General features: G+C 34.4%; 1 protein-coding gene across 5 annotated transcripts in view; it reads right to left on the bottom strand.

Moving 5' to 3' along the window:
- Positions 1–18325, bottom strand: part of FMN2 (formin 2) — a 166608-nt gene that overhangs the window by 101898 nt on the left and 46385 nt on the right. For 2 of the 5 annotated variants that reach the window (XM_017736389.1, XM_017736385.1), the window contains exons 5-7: positions 17580–17588; positions 15103–15164; positions 2336–2368 (exon numbers count right to left, since the gene is read on the bottom strand). In XM_017736389.1, the coding sequence (XP_017591878.1) occupies positions 2336–2368; positions 15103–15164; positions 17580–17588 (104 nt within the window). The remainder of the gene's footprint in view (positions 1–2335; positions 2369–15102; positions 15165–17579; positions 17589–18325) is intronic. The other 3 variants (XM_017736386.1, XM_017736387.1, XM_017736388.1) reach the window with 3 other exon arrangements.

Below are 18325 nucleotides of genomic sequence, written 5' to 3' on the forward strand. Positions count from 1 at the left end.
AATTTAATGGATATGTGCTTTCATCCAAACCTACCAATAGAAGCAACCTTGTCCAAAAATAGCCATTTGTGCTTATTCAGGATTGATGAACAGGAGATAGACATGACTTTACAACAAAAAATTTTCTAATAAAGAAATTATTTTCTAGTTGCATGCATTTACTTTTTAGTACTTTTGTTCTCTCTTTCATTTTGAAATATTAGCCAGCACTTCAAGTATTTAGTTGAATTAAATTGTTCATGCAACAGCTTTCATGAGTGGTTACAGTCAAACTTGTTTAGTGCCTCTTTATTCCCTTTTGTAAAATCATATGCATCTCAGATGAGACCATAGGCTTACTTAATAGGAAATATTTCAAATATTCAGATTAAAGATTTTGTAAAGAACCCTACAAATAAACATACAATACTTGATATACCAATTGCCTTGATTTGTTTCAGAAAAATGTTTTTTCTCTTCTTTTGACACATGAAGCATTTAAAAGTAATTTTTTTTTTCTGGAAAATGGAGTTAAAAATTCCCTAGCTGGGGAATATTAATAAAATATTATATTCATTAATACTTAAAAAAAAATGTTTCTGCACAGAATTGGTTTTCAGACACAAAAATTCAATTTCTTATTTATCTTAGAATTTCTTAGTTGTCTTAAAGTAATCCCAGAAGTTAAACAGCAACTAGTACATTTAAACAAATTATTGTTTGATTTTGAAGTACCATTATCAAAAAACTTACAATCTCTTAGATTGTTTGAACTTTCTGGAACAGCAGTTTGAACCAAAAGTTATGTATTTCAACTAGGTCTCCCTACCACAGGTTGAAAAAAAAAGGAAAACAGAGAAAGGAACATGAAAAAATGAACAGTGAAGGAATTAACAGAGTTACATTAACATAGAGTATAATAAGAAGGGAAAAAGGCTGAGAAAGACATTTCCATTACAAATTACTCATGGTGCTTCAGTCCATCCAGTTTCCTTTAACAACTCAATACTTCGTAGCAGCAACAGTTTTATTGAAAAAATTCTTAATAAAGGAGGAATCCAATATTGTTTATCCCTTTCTCTCTTCTGCTCTTATCCCCCTAGCAGTCACCTGCAAATACCATAAGGCCTATCAGTTGTTCAAAAGGCAATACTATCAAAGGAAATGTGTTGCTAGGATTATTAAGGCCACACACCAGTTTTCAGCTGAGATCAAATACAGTTTCCCCAGACTGTAATTCTCCTAAGCTCCCATTTTACACTGTAAGAACACTCCAGCAAGGATTTTATAAGAGATACGGCAAATTCATTTCTGCCATAAACAAACTGCACCCAACAGGATTAAGCACAATATTCAGTGGCTCTGAAGAGATTTGCCTTAATGATGGCTGATCTCAGAACAGTTGCCTGTTTTAAAAACTTTTTTACTCTGGAGATTGGATTCAACTTCTAACAAGAAAAAGAAGTAATTCTTGAATACTGAAATTCTATGTTAGCTGCAGGAAAAACCTAGAATTCACTGTTCTACAAGACAATTTACCCTGCGGATAATGAAATTTCTTTCAAGAGAAGAACTGTTTTTTAAAGTTTTTTAAAAATGGGCAATCCAGTGAGATGAATTAGCCATTCAGACAAGAAATGAAAATATACTGATGCATTAAAGGAACTGTTTAGCCCATGCCCTAAGAAGCAGTGTTTCTGCTATCCTCGAGATACGACATTTCAAACAAGCTGGTGATTTCCTATCTTATTTTACCTAACAATCACCAACATACCCAGGTTTTCATAGAAACAGCATTAGTATGAACAAACAAGACTTTGATGTGAATGAAGAGATATTTATCCAGAGGATGCGATATACTTACATTTATTTGGTCTAAAAACCAAAGAAACCAAAAGCAAAACAAAACATGGCCCCTGCATTTATGTGTTTCAGTAATTATTTTAGACAGAGATATTTTTCATTTAGACTTTTAAGGTGCCCTCAGAGTAGTTTAATTGGATTTTTGCCTTTGCCCTAGTTTAAAGTCTACCTCTAGATCTGAGAGGGCTTATCAAACAACTGTAAGTCACAGAATGCTTCCACTATCCTCAACAAAGAAGGAAATCAAAACTATATAAATCCAATCAGAAATGAAAATTCTACAATTTTCTTAGAGACTAAGCAAGAGACTACTTAATTTTTCATACATGTAAAAGATGGTCAAAAGCTGTTGACAAGGATCAGAAGACTGAGACTAAAAATCCACACATAATGAAAAGAAGTTTCATTTTCAATCCAGGGGACAATTCCACAGCAGAAACCTATGGGGTTTAAAAGAGATATGAGGAAACTCTGTCTTGCCTAGAGTTCTTACCCAGGACCCAGGTACTGTGGAACAGTCTTCTTTCTGTAAAGAAAGAAAGAAAGGTGGAAGCTTAACCCTTGCTTTATCCTGGTGGCTTGGCTATGAAAGAGTGAGCAGGAAAAAACATTTCAGAGATGTATGGCTATAGAACAGTGCCCAGCATTTCCCAAACAGGCTGTACATGTTCCATGTGCAATGAGTTGGATGCTCAGTCTGGGACCGATGTCCTCTTTGGGTTGCACTGCTAGGATTGTTTGTATACAGATCTGGGAATATTTGCTTTACTGGCTAAATGTTGTACACTTGGATCTGCACATGTACATTTCATACAATTCATTCCAATCTTGTCATGTTTCCATGTGTGCACATCAGATGTCCAGCATAAAGCTGATCTAAATGGATAGAACATGCCCAGGTTCTTCAAACATGTAAAAGATCAGATTTCAGCTACCTCCTGCTACAGAGTTGACAACCTAGTTTCTCAGATGAGTGACTGAAACCTATAGACCCTTCTATAACTAAATTTCCAGGCAGAAAAAACCCACATCTGTAAAAGTCAGCCCTAGTCTATGTGTATATATAGACACACGTATATGGGTGTCTGTATTATGTATTTGTTTATATCTATCTATCTCTGCTTTCATTCACTTATATGCTTTATGAACAGCCATAATGTTATCTTTTTTTTTTTTTTTTAATAAACATAATGACAGTACTTAATGGCAATTTTGGGATATTTGAAAAATAAAGACATATTACAGTTTAGTTTTAGAAGTTAATACCTTAGACTCTTGCAAGTCAAAAAGTTGCATCAGCAGTTTGATAATTTTCAGCAACTTGTCACTTAGTGTAATGAAATTTCCTCTCTGGATGGAATTTGTATTTAGATGATAAGATTATATTTGCTTTGATTTTTTTTTTTTTTGCCAAAAACTTGACCTTTTAGTTTCTCTACATCACAATTCATGAATCAGAGTCTATGCTGCTACCTAGTTGCAAGAACACACAGGAAATAGAAGCATATAGTTAAACAGGATTAAGATGGCAAAATAAGACCCCTCAGGTCTTCTAGTAAGTGTGCCTGGGAGCACTTGGTGGTACTAGCAGTGCACAGTTACTTGGAAGGATGCTCTTTCCAACTGTTCTGTTAATAAATGCCTCTTTTCTACGCGAAGTGAAACATTTTTGAACGCGCACGCTCACCGCATGGCACAAAGTAGAGCCACAGTAAGAATTTAATTCAGTCAGAGAAATGTGATCTCTATTCAGGTTTCTCTCTTTAAAGCTGTCTCATTTTCAAAGCTACTTCTTGCAACTGCAGATCAACCTTAAGAAAAGGAGACACAACATTTAACAGGCATTTTTAGTGCTACAGTAATTGGCAAATGAGAAGTACTGGTGGAGACTTGATTTGCATTCAAACAAAATAGCATCCATCTAATTAATTCTCACATTTCACTTAATCTCAAGGCCCATTGCAGAATGTTATTTTTACAGCAGTAGAAGTTGAGTCAAAATTTGGCAAACTTGCCAATAGCATCAGGGAGAACTGCCGAAGGAGTAGAATTAGTATTGGATATTAGTTTCTTCCTCAGACTACCTGATTAAAGCCTTTTGAGGGAAGCTTTTACTATTCTGAAGTTGCACATACGGGAACAGGGGTAGACATTTTCACAATAGTCCATCTTTCTTCCTGCAACCACAAGGAAACATGATGCAGAGCTTCCCAGTACAGCAATGAATGAGCAAGCCCTGAAACAAAAACAGTGCAGTGCATTGTCCTGCCTGAAGTCATAAAACTTACGTGGTGAGTGTGAGCCACTCTCCCACTCTGTGACACATTGCAACAGATGGATTACACCACCCTGCACTATGCTGGCAATGGCCTGTGTAGCTCTTCCTATCCTAAAGAGCTGAGACATGTCTAATCAACCAAGTGGTTTTGTAAAAACCTATCACGTGTGACAACCCCAAACCATTACATGCAGAAATCAATGATTATTGAAATAATTTGAATAATTTCAATAATTATTGAAATTCAAATAGTTCAAATAAACGATCACAGAATCAACAGGGAACATACACCTTTGAAGAAGGATGCACGCATTGCAAATGCCAACTTGGAAAGCTGGAAGCCAGAGGAAAAAGAGCTTAGTTTCTTGAAGTTTCTGTTCCTGAACAGTTTGAATTCCTTATCCCTGAGCTAAGTGTATTTCAGAGGATAAGATCTCAGTTCTTTACAGTACCCACTTTAACAAATAATCAACTTGAGATACATCAAAGATTGAAAGAGTTTTCTCTCTTTAAGGTGTAACTCTGAACTTAGTTGGAAAATAACCTTAGGTTATCCCCAAGTTTTACTACAATAGAAACCTCAAAAGAATTTTTGTAGACAAGAGACAAGACAAGGTAAAATAAAATCTGACAGAACCACTGACCACCCTAGGAGATGCACAGGAGTCAAGTTTAATTACTGTAATCTTACATAATATTACTCTAAACCTTCAAAAAATAAGCTTGTGGAAGCTTAACCCTTGCTTTATCCTGGTGCCTTGAGTATGAATGAATGAGCAGAAAAAAATACACTGAGAGGTGTATGGTTATAGAACAGTGCCCAGCATTTCTCAAGCAGGCTGTACATGTTCCATATGCCATGAGCAATGTCCTGACTGTCCAGGCTGAAAAACCTATCAGAAAGTCCCTCTCAAGTCTTGAAGGTTTCTGTCCTGGCCTAGATAAAATTCATTATTAGAGAGGCATGAAACAATACAGCAATAAATAAGACTTCAAAAAGGGTTTACCCATACACATAGCTTAATTTAGCTCAGAAATTCATTTAAGTGTTCCGTCACTTATCCAGTGTAAAGTATGTAAATGAGACTGGGTATTGAAAGAAAAGAAAAGTTGAACTTTGTTAATTTTAATATAACCTTATTTTACCTGTTTCTGGCGTCTTTTATTTTTTGTGCTGTGGATTGCAAAGAGACTGCTACTGAAGATGAAGAGATAACTAAAACCTAGCCACTTATGTCAGCAGTCTATAAGCAACAGGTACCTTAAAAGTCACATATTTCCTTAAAAGTTGGGATAAAAGCTGTCTGGATTTATTTTCTCCTCAATATTAAATTGCTTATTGAAATGCCTATGACATGATGAATTGGTTCTTTTCTTCTATCACCTGTGTTTGCTATAAAGTATTTCAACTATGAATCTAAAGTGTTTGGTTAGTTTTCCTGTGTATCCAGGCCAAGGCAACAATTCATCTCATTCTGTTAAAACACAAAATCTGGCTGGCATACCATGAGCATTACTTCATTGACATATTAGAGAAAGGTGTTAAACTTTTTCACACCAGACCTTTCCCTGATTTTCAATTCACCTTGAAACTGACCAGCAACCTGTAAAGCAATCACTGTGCAAACTAATTCTATTATTATATCTGTGCTCTTTATATGCTATATGTTAGAAATAACAATAAGGATTCTATGAGCTAAAATGTGAACATAAATAGTTTAAATTTAATGCCTTTAATCTCTAGTAAGGGAGATCAAAAAAGCTAATGATTTTCCAGGTGACTTTGCCACATCCTGATAAGCAACTGTCCAGAGTATGATACTTCTACACAGTACTTGCCCTTTTTATCCAAGAGTTCAGCCAGACAACCAAATGGGAGGTTCACATTTTGCTTTTGTTTTAGGCTTCCAGCAGGGAATAAGAAGCAAAAAAATATCCACAGTAAGAATAAATCTTTGTAGATACCCTGAAGCATGAGTCTACTACTCACGACAGAAAAGGTCTGGGGAAATGGAATGAGAGCCTTCACAAATGTATCCATAAACATGCTGAAGGCAGAGGCCTGAAAGTCTGTCATCATCTTTAACTCTTTAAAGGCATGAAAGCTATATTAAAAACAAGGCTGTATTGGTCTGAGTGAAAGAGCCTTAAAAAAAGTCAATCAAAATCAAGGACTCAAAAATGATCTTTAGGTATTAAGAGGTTAAGTAAAATTATTTTGGTATCATGGACATTAGAAAAAGCAAATTGTATCTTTAGAAAAAGTTGAATAATCATAACAAAGAGCAGTTACACATTCTGGAATATGTGAGTTAGTTTTTATGAATAGTTTTGGGTTTGTTCTCTAAAGAATAAATAAAAGAAAAATAGGTATTCAAAAAACAGAAAAGGAAAAAAAGTGATTTTACTGCTTTTATTTATACCAACTTAAGATGGAAAACCTAATGATAACTATCTTTTGATCTAAGTGTAAGTAGAAGATAGAGTAACTGGTTTATCTTGTATCCAAAGAGCAAAAATTATTCTCAGCCTTATTTTTAAGTTCTCATTCAGGTTTGGCAGTATATCATGGTTATTTATTTTGTTTTGTTTTTAAATTATTTAGGTTATTTCTAGGTTAAAGTAACATTTATTTTTACTAAGAAAAATATTTCTTATCTCTCTTCTGCATACAGGGTCCTGCGGAAAATCTCAGGATCTACACCACTAAAAGGTAGCACCTGATACTTAATGCCAAGCAAAATATAAGAACTTGAAAGAGTTCTCACTTTTGACTGGATGAGGTCTCTCAAATAGGTAAAGTCCACTTGCCAAATGAGATGTCCTGCTAGGAATGTCACAAGATGCTTTCTTTAACATACTCATATGTACACATAATACACAGACATACATATATACACTTTTTCAAACTGCTTTCCTGTATTTCATGTAATTTCTTCACTTGTTCTCTTCAATTTCTGTGGAATTCTTTTTCAAAAAGCTTGAAAAGTAAATACTATAGTAACAAAAATATTCTATATAATCCAAGTATAGGATGCTACCATTGAACGTGCAAAATCTGTTTTCACTGCTCTCCAAAAGATGAGAGAAATTTCATATGTAAATAATGGAACTTCCAGTATAAATCATATTTCGGTATAAAGGGAGTTTACAGATTTTCCTCTGAAATAGGATTTCTGATTTAGAGAATTTAAGAAAAAAAATGATATTTTAACAATTAATGAACACAGCTCATATATTTTGCTCTAACCAGAAATGTATAGATGGCATGAGCACTATCTCAATTTATCTATTTTCATGAGCAAAACCAGTGAGGAGTCAGAGGAAAAGAGAGTAAGCAATTTAAACAGAATTGTCAATTAGTATATAACTATATCATGCATTTCTATTCACTGCTCCCTCAGGGAACTTACAGTACTCTGATACTATTTTACAAAAAACTCACTGTAAAAGGCAAGAGAAGAAACATATTAATGCTTAGAATCACACACAGACAGAAAAGAGGTAATTTTTCTATAGAGTCCCTATCCCTTAGTTCTCCTTTTTCAAGAAGTGAAAGTCTCTCCCACTATAGACAAGGCTTTAAAGTATTGCCGAGTAATTCTTGTTAAAATAAATTATTTTCTCAGTTTTACTCTCATTCTCCTTTTTCCCCATCAATTATTGCCCAAACCCTGAGATTGGTGCTAAATTTCCAAGAATTTGTAACTAAAATGACAAAAAAACCTGTCTTTGTCTAAGTATAAAGCATAGTCAAAATGGAAGAAGGAGAATATCCATTATGATTAAAGGATGAAAAATGTATATTTTTATTACTATTATGGTTATTATTATTATTAATATACTTTCTTATAAGAGTCTGTGATGAAGAAGCTGTGAAACAAGATGAATCACAAGAACTTGACCCACAGTTTCCTGAGAATTTTAATCAATGCCTGAAAGGACACAGTACTTGAATTAGGAGTAACTCACAGGAAATACAGACTTTTACAGCACATTTTCATCTCTTTTATCTGTTATCAAAACAAGGCATCAGAAACAGAGCAAGACTTAACATTTTACCACTGACTAGGCAAAGCAGGAAATACATATTATCATTATCTCATACCCATACTCAGAGATGAGCAAAGTCCTGAGAAAAAACACCAAACATCTAAACTAACCTGGCGTGGCATGGAGGACAGTGTTGGTGGAAAAGGGTTTGTACATCATGACCTCCTAATGTCTACTCAGCCCTGAACTCTGTTAGGACTTTTATGTGTTTCAGATCTATGATATATGGCTGTCTCAAGAAAAGAGGAAAAACTGAATAAAGAGCCTTTGAAACATAAATGAGCGCAGACGTAAAACTTCATCTTGACATTAACATGAAGAACACACATTAGAAAAAACAAATTTTAGTCTCACCACGACCAGGAGGAAGAGTGCAAAAATGTGTTATTTTTTGCTCCACTGAAAATAATAAAACTTATTGTTTCTTTTAAGGAGGCAAACGCTGCCTTCAAGCAAAATAAAAGAAGTCAATCCAAGTATTGTGAAGTCTGGATATAATACAAAATACTAACATTTGTTCTAAGAATTAACTGCTTTCATTTTTCTACCACACAGGCGTGATATTCTATACTCCTTTATTTTCATTTAAATATGTAGCCTGTGATTTATATTCTATATGTGTGTCAATTAATAATGCACAACACACTTTTATCCTTTTAATTTTTTAAAAATTCTGCCTCATCAGAACTAAATAAAAGTGGGTTCAAGATTGTGGTTGAAGAAGCAAATTTCATTTTCAACAGAAAATTGACCTCTTTATTTAAGTGATAGTAATTCAGCAGTAAAATTTTTCAATTATCACTTCAAAGATAGTCATCCAGAAGGCTGAAGACCAAACCAAATGTTTTCCTTTCACTGGTTTAAAACAAACAAACAAAACAACTTAACAGTGACAGAACAGAGCTTTCTAAATACTTAACATTTCGGGGGGTTGGGAGGTTGGAGGGTCTGCTTTGAGAGATGCTCGGATTGCTAAATCTTGATTAGATTAAACAGCGCAAGTGTATGCACATTTTTAAAGGCTAATTTATCAATTAGGAGAAAGCCACCCCTTTGACTGGGGGGAAAAAAAAAAAAAAAGCCTCCGTAGGGTGTCTGCAGGACCGCCCGGACTGATTTACAAGTGCCTTGCTGTCCATTCAAAAATGCTTAAGTGCCATCTAGTGGCTGCCTGGGCAGACTGCTTTAGGATGTTCAGACTCTAAAGAAATACTTCTTCCCTCGTTTCTAATATTCCTATTTGCGTTCTCATCCTTCCTTCACGGCCTAAGAAACCCCAGCATGATCAGATGAAAGTATTTAATTACAAAGTTTGGCTACTAGCCGTGCAGGAAGCAGCACAGACTGGAACGGACAGTCTCTGAGCTATATTAAGGTCTCAACTCAGAGAATCTCACTTCGTATTTCAAAAAGTCTCGTTAATTTAGACTATGGTTTTAGGAAATAAAACTGCTATGGTTTTAGGAAATAAAAAAATCTAATTGTGCTTGTTAGCCTTTCTGAAAACAAATAAACAAAAAAATAAACCTGAAAATGGCAGCACTTTTGAACTGAAAAGTAAATTCTAATATTAAGAATCTAAGATATCCATCAACAGAACTTGAAATTTCGCCATAAAAACTATGTTTCATGAACATGAACGACTTGATTTGCACTTAACTTGTCCTGGGGTGAAGTTCCACAAAGTTAGATTCCCTTTACTGCCGGAGCAAAATGCTCTACAATTCAGCAGTTCCTATGGCCCTGGCACTAAAGTCTTCTCAGGTTTGTATTACCTCTTTTCATACAAACTTTGTTTCCTTTCTGTACATTTCTGACAAAGCATCATTCACTCTGAATGCTAACAAGAAAACACTATTTGTCTACATATGCTTCCTGATATTCATCTGCTTAAAGCTAAGATATCCCAATTCTAACATTGGACCTAGAATTAGAATATAAGTTCCTCCACATCACATATTACAAATCTGGGTGTATATTTTGCAAGATAAGACACCCCCAGATACATACATCTGATTTTTTTTAACTTTTTATATTCTGAAATTTGGGTATGCTGGCATGATTTTGCAGAAAGTTTACACTGATACAGTTCTTAAAAGAAGATATAAAACTCTATTCAGTATCATTTGATTCACATGGAAACTTACAAAAATATTTGCTTCTTTCATAATTCTTTATTTTCTCAATGAGAAAACTGTATATAGTAGATCCCTTTGGATATGTCATATATTTTTGTTGGTTGGCTTTTTTTTTTTTAACCCAAGTATGTAACTTATTTTTCCCTGCTCAAATCTAAGACTTTGGCAGTCATATCTCTGTAGGAAAAGAATTGTTTTAGAGTAAATGTTCATTGCTTCCACAAGCCTTCTCTTCCCCCTTACGAAAAGTAACCCATCAAATAGCAAAGGGACAGAAGGAGAGTGACACTTCTTCCCAGGTTTTTTCTTAATAAATATCTCAAGAAAGAGCATGCAAAAATCAAGCAGTGTTAAAAGAGCCACAGCCACAGAACAGTTTGCAAGCCAATAGAGGAAGAGTTCCCAATTTTCCTCAAGTTCTTGTTGAAGCCAGTGGTTCACTAGTCTTGTCTACAGTTGGTCTATGTGCTGATGAAAACCATGTAATACCAATATAAAACAGGTTTTATAGCAGACTAAAAGTGTCATAACGGTCTAAAGCAGGTTTATAAAATCTTTCTTAAAAAGTCTTTTTTGTATTTCACCATTTCAGACTAATCTTTCATCTACCTTTTCTATCTTACCTTCACCTGTAAAGAATAATCTCTGAAATTTCTTTTAAGAGAGTGTTTTGGGCAGCATGCATGTTTCTGAGACAAATTCTAGCAGTGACATTTTATAATAATGAAAAGTAAATTCCAGTCCCATCAATGTTTTATACTTTCTAAATAGACTGATTATGTATTTATCTTAAAGGATTTCAGAACCTTTTTTCTTGTATTACTAAGTGTCAAAATTGGAACATTTCCAATATCACTAAGCTATTACCCAAAGGAATTATAATAATTCATAGTTAAATCTAGCATAAGAAGAAAGGTTCCTACTGAGACGCTGAGAGAGGAGTTAGTAAAGTGGGCCGCTTAGGAATATTCTAAAAATACACTCCACGAGTCTGTTTTTTTGAAGCAGAAATTATCTTCAAGATGGCAAAACCTGCCTTGTAATTTAAGTTTTTAAGATTAGCATTGTTTCCCTATGATATTGCTGGAAAGTGCACCAATAGATTATGCAGTAGAAACCAGTCTTCAGCACCTCAGAACTGCCAAAATTTTGTCTGGCTTTTAGTCCCAGTGGAAGTACTTGGAATTCCAAAAAGGCATATAATTTTGGTTGAGGATTTATTTGTTGGGTAAAATGTGGTGAACCAAACCCAACTAAGATGGAAGCATCATGAGCATAAGAATTTTTTGATGACAAGATTTTCTGAATGTAAATATAGTCTAAATAGTCAGTGTAAACTATCTTATAACCAAACTGGTAGAGACTGCAACAGTCTGGCAAAAACTTGTCTCCCAAGATGGGATTACAGGGACCAGGCATGAAGTGGCATGAAATATTCATTTTATCTGGATGTTGACAATTAAACAAATGTAATAAGGGCTTTGTTTTTAAAATTGTGTGGTATACAGAAGAGACTCTCATCACAAATGATCAAAAATAGAAATTTAAAATAATTTTATAATAAGGTGTATAAGACAGTGCTTTAGGTGCCTTTCAAACAACTTTAGGTTTCTGGCTCTGTGGTGTCCCACTACTAACCAAAGCCTAGTTTTCATGTACCCATTTTTCAATTAAAAGATGGGGGTTTTTTTGTTCTTCTTTTTGCTAAGAGTCTGTTTTTACCTACCATATAAATAAAATCAAGCAACTTTGAAAATTGAGTTAAAATGTTAGGAAAATTGTGAGGATAGTACAAAAGATCAGGAGTACAAACAGAGCAGAAACTGGTTCTTGCACAAAGTATGGCTGTCAAATTTAAAGACCAGGTTTGAAGTTGGAGTTTCTAAATTAGGACATTCAATTTTTCTCTTCTTCTTTCACTAAAGGAGTTAAGCCTAACAAAACTTTCTCTGTTCACACTGGGAAGACTAAGCAGACATCGTTGCTATTTGGCATTTCAAAACCAGGACTTGAAATGGCTGCCAATTTTTCTTATTTTTCCACCGCTTAACAATTCCTGTACTAAAAACAAGCACACCCCTACGTTCTCATTTTTTTTAGCTGTAATTTTGAAAAATTAGGTATTTTAGACTCAAAAAAACACTCTTAAAAAAACCTGCAGAAATTATGCCGCAAAACATGCAGATTATATCTACCATTGTAAAGATAAGGAAATGGAAAGGATATATAGAAAGAAGCCCCTTCAAGTGACAAGAGAGTCTAGAATCCAGCCTGTATTACTTGTGCCTTTAATTTAAAATTATTCTGAATCTTTTAATTAACTGTTTATCAGAAGTGAGATAATTTATCAGCACATCAAGTTACAATTGTGTTCTGGCCAATAATCTTCAATTATATTAGTATGTGGGAAATGTCTTTTCCCAGAAAAAGGACAGGGAAGAAGTCTGTAAGTAGACTTAGTTGATCAATTTCAAATTTTACACTAGAGCTCTCTTTCATTTATGTATAAAAAGAAAAAGAGAAAAATCACCTACTAGGCTAACTTCAGGCAATGCATGCTTATTTCAGAAATTAAAACAGTAGACAAATAACAAAAGAGGGTAGATCTCTTATAGAAACATGTCATAGCATTTGATCACTTCAAAAAAGTAAAAATAACACCAAGAATGATCTGATTGTAGTAAAGGGTTTACCTACAAACATGGTGGCCATTCAAGGGTTTACCCTTTAAAGGGTTTACCCTTTAAGGTAAAGGGTTTACCTACAAACATGGTGGCCATTCTACTTTCTGGATGCTTTCATAGATTTATATAGTTAAACACTGATGTATAGGTAGAATATGCTCAACTGCTTGGGACACCATGGAAATAATTTAAACACATGACAACATGACAGTTTTATCCACACACAGTTCCTCAAATTAAAAAGCTTCCACTCTGATTTTCAAACCAGAATGGTGATGGCATAATACAGCAAAACCTTGAGATGACTTTCTGCAAGTGAGGTGATCCTGTTAGTTCTGCAGGTCATTGATGAGTAATAGTATAGAATGGAAGAAGTTCATGTTACTGTCATAAGAAATCACCACTGAGCAAGAGGGATGGGGATCTCCTAAACACTAGCAGATGGAATTCAGTAATTGGACAACATAATAGACTAGTTTTAAAAATACAGAAAAGCTGCCAACCAGAAGCAAATGCCGTTCGTTCAAGCAATCACACAGTGCTCCAGAGCTCCTGGTTAAACATCATTCTCATAGTAATTCTCATAATACTTTTTTTAAATAGTAAAATACCTAAGTATTCATAAACCTATTTCAATTAATTATATTTCCAATAAGAAAACCATTTATAATAGGTCATTTCTTGCAATGAATTAAAATACTAGAGACCAATTAAATATGCTCCTTACATGCAATAATTTTCTGTAAGAATGGGGAAAAAGTACTTTTCCACAATAAATACTAGAAACCATTGCTACTGAAACCTGGGTGACTGAAATACAAAAATATTATGGGACAAATATATTTTAGTTTAAACTTCAAATACTGCAATGTAGAATTATTTTGTAATATTATTTTAATTAATGAGCTGTAGTTTTAAAATGTTCCATATTATGAAAGTAGCAGAATTTAGGTAACCAACTAGAAGAACTCTTTCAAAGTTGTTTGGCAAGACAGAAGCCATAAAGTTAATACACGTACTCTCCCCACCATGGCTCACAAAATACGTGATCAAGCCCAAATTAAATTTTTGAGTCTAATGATCATGTTTTTATGATGTATTGTATGTATTTAACTAGGCATTCCTTATTTCCCCCTGAAAAGCAAATCACCGACCATTTTCACAAATGCTACTTGATGCAGTGATGCTTGAATTGTCTTGTCACTAACACAAAAAGCCCCACAATACCAAAAAACAAAAAAACCCCTAAACCTCACAACAAAAACGCCAAAAAACCAAAAGAAACAAAAAAAATACCCCACCAAAAAATCCAAAAAAACCAACAAACAAACAAAAAAAACCACCCCAGAAAATGAAACCCAAACCAAACAAAACAAACCCAAAAGGGGAAACAAGGAGGGAAACAGAGGAGGAAGAAAAGAGATTCCAAGAGCTTTTGGTCACTCCTTGTTTCAAAAGAAGATTTCAGAATTTAGTCTTCCTTCTAATGACTTCCAGAACAACTGAATAGTCTTATTCCCTAGTAAGATAAGTCTGTTTCCTTTTGAGGAAACAGAATTTGAAGTTCCTTAGTCCCCATCAAGCTGTACCATCTTTATTGAAGTATAGAACATGTATGGTGACATGCTGGAAAAATATGATAGACTATGTTTCTGTGGCACAAGTCCAACCCAGAATGTCTCCAGTGTCCCAGTATTAGACCATCTCCTTTTTAAGTCCAGCATGGCCCTTTAAACCTGTTCGCTTACTACCACTGCCATAAGCTTGAGGAGAGAGTCAGAAAAAAATCCCTGCCACTATTACTTACATGAACCTTTGTAGATTAGCTATTATAACCAGATCTTTTATAACTATTCCTTAGTAATGCCATCAGAGGGTTAAATTACTTTTGAGTGAACAGTAACATTTTTGTAAGAATCACTTTAGGCAGGCAGGAACCTTCAATCCTTATACCTAGATACTCTATGGAGCACATAAAACACCCTCACTTTGGAATTTTTTCATACAGAACATTCAGTACACAAAACTATTTCAAAAATGTCTGAAAGAAGTACTTCTTTTTGCACTCTTTTTAAAAAATGAGAAAATATTTCTGTTAGAATCTTACCTGTGCCCGCTGAACACCATCTATGCATTGCTTCTCTGTTTCTAGGACTGTAGATTTCAACTCTGAATTTGAAAAGAAGATACAGATTTTAAAATCCTATATATATAAAAAATTCATTGATTTTTTGAAATACACATTAAGAAACTCATGAAAGGAGTGTAGAGTTAAAAAGAAAACAGTATTAACTGTCCCGCTTTCCAAATTCTCTCTTAAATTAACTGTCCTTAAAACTGATGACTGTTGCTAACTACATTTTTGTTTCCTCCACTACCACAGAAATTTGAAAACTTGGCAATGACATAGGTAGTAATACAGATCTAAAAAAGGGCAGCAAAACATAAGACACTCCACAATTAGATCGTATTTCTTATTTTAAAACTTTGCTGACCTTAAAGAACCTCACTGCACCTCAGTTTCCTTGCCCAAAAGGAACTAATGAGAAGGAAAACAAACAAGCAAACAACTCCACAGCAACTACACAGTGCAAAGATTTTTAATCAGTTTAGGAGCTACTGCTAATGATGCCTCTTTACTGATCATAGCCTAATTATTTACACATGGCAAGAATAGAAGTATTTTTCTTACACCTGCCCAGAGAATGTATGTGTGGCATCCTTCCTATGTGTTTAAAGGTACTACTATTCAACAGAGAAATCTCTTGACCATTTGCAGAAAGAGTGAAGCGGCTGTGAACCAGAGCGTCTGGATTCATAATTCCTAGACATTTGGCCTCCTCACAGCTTTCTGACAATCCCAGCTGTTGGGAAGCAACACATAGAAGGAAGAATCATTGCAAATGTGAGTTATGTTGCAACTCCTGAAAATTAAAAATCCACAACTTTTTTACTTGGATGTGGATTAGCTGCACCTAAGAAAAAATAACTCATGATTTAGATTTTAGATTTCTCTGTGAGGGAAATGTTAATACTATTCAATCTTTGCTCACAACAGGCTTATTCTATGTTGATTTTCTAGTATTAGGCATGTACCCTCACGACTTAATGTTTTCTACCATGTAAATTAGCACAACTACTTCCCTTGTCTAAAAATACTTTAAAAAATAGGAACAGACTGCTCCTATGTATTGGTCAATATTTAACAATTTGACAGAATTGTCTAGCTTATTTTTACTTCAGAAATGTTATCCTTCTAAAAAGGGTTCTAAATATAATTTGAAGTCAGGGTGATTTGAGCAGTTAACTTTAAGGTTAGTTTGACAAAATTTGGCAAATGCAATCTATTCCCAGCAAACCAACCATTTTAGTTAAGCGAAAGGATAAATAAAAACCCAAGCACTACCACCACAGTTAGAAAAAAACAGTTAGGGAAAGGAAAAAAGTGCTACATGAGAAATGAATCTTTCCTTTAAACCAAACCAAACATTAATTTTTTTGGTGTTTTGTTTTGGTTTTTTGTTTTTAGAGACTAACTTAGATTTCAGGTTGTAAACCCACAGTGATATTTAGTGGGCTGAGACTGTTTCATTTTGCAGAAGTTGCATAATCTTTGAGTGTCTTCACAAGTGTTTAAACAGTCACAGGGGAGACAGGATGACTGGGGTCTAGTGCCTGCTTACTTGCATTTTCCTATATGTTAAGTAGAATAGTGTCATCAGCAAAGCATTAAAGTCATTGAATTTCAGATACCCTGGTGAGTTTAGATTTAGGCAATGTGCTGAGATGTGATAATGGTAGAGTGAAATGCTGTAAGAAGTGACAGGAACAGATTTGGGGTATTCAAATAGAAAATTAGTCCCATACACATTGGTCTTACTGGTGATGTTGGCTCATTTTGTCGACCATCTTAACTGAAACCAGAACTGAAAAATGTTTTTATCGTATTTGATGACTTGAACCCAAATTCATATTGGGTATTTCCAAATGTCCATTTTAAAATAAATAGCCAACCTAAAAAAATCCCCAAACAACAACAATCAACCTGACCACACCCACTGCCCCAAAACCCCAAAAACTCCTGACCACTCTAATGGCCCCTTTTCACACATCTAGCAATGCTTCACATGATACAGAGCATACAGCAAGACTATTAAATACATACTATACTAAACACATGATTAACTACTTTGCTAATTTAGGATGGATTACCTGAAACCTTGGAGAGTTTTGTCTTGCCTTACTTAAACTTTGAGGTCCACTATTGTTCTAATGCTAACGTATATAATAAAAGCAAAGACTCTATAAAATATCCTGCTCCATTCCTCTGTTAATCTATGCATGTTTTTGTCTAAAATGCATGGGGTTTTTTATGAAGGAACTATTGTTTCTAGTATTACTATATCTCTGTAACCCAGACAGCAATAATTCTATATAATACAAAATACAGCTAGCCTGCACACAATAGTTTAAACCTTTAAAAAAGTATTTGTCCCCTACAAAATTGCAAAGGTGTAAATACATAAAATAATTTAGTTACAAATTTTGAGGAAGGTGTTAATCCTCAGGTTTCACATCACTCACCTCCAGGTTCTTCCAAATGGCAAGCATGTGAACAATTAAAGAAAGTTAAATTATTCACCTGCCTGAGTTGTATTCAAAAAAACTTGTAACTTTTCCTTTTTCCTCCATGCCCTGCACTGAAAAATCACACCGAAATTTCAATGAATAAATTTTAAGAACTACTTACATTAAACTTAAAGTGGAAAATAGTGTATTTTGATTTTTTCTAACTCTATTTCTTAGTATTTTTGCTTTTTTTTTGAGAGGGCAGTGGCTGAGATAAGGAACACACAATTCCTGTACACTTTACATCCATGTAGCAGGCATAATAAATAGAACAACATAGGATGGAAACAAACCGTGTATAAAATGAATACATTTAAAACTTACAAGTATTGTCCTTTTGGTCGAAATACACTTCTAAGTGTATCTTTACATTGTAAAATATTTTATGTTATCAACATTCTTCTAGATTTTAGAGCACAAAACTGTTGTTACCTTGCACCAACCTCTGCTGGGCTAAAATCTCAAAATTATTTAATTTGAAATTCACCCTTTCGTTTTCCCAGTGCAGAGTATGTTCATAAATACTGTGATCACACATCCATTAGCTAAGTCTCCAAGCTGAGAAACACAACTCTCAGAGTACATGACAGTGAATTCTACCACCATGTATGGCAGCACTTTCATTGAATACAGCATAAAACAGTAGCTCATCAGTTAAAAACTGGACTAGCTCAACAATCCAGTACTGCGGTGTTCCACAC

The sequence above is a fragment of the Corvus brachyrhynchos genome, unplaced genomic scaffold, assembly GCF_000691975.1.
Source record: "Corvus brachyrhynchos isolate BGI_N302 unplaced genomic scaffold, ASM69197v1 scaffold595, whole genome shotgun sequence".
Classification (NCBI taxonomy): Eukaryota; Metazoa; Chordata; class Aves; order Passeriformes; family Corvidae; genus Corvus; species Corvus brachyrhynchos.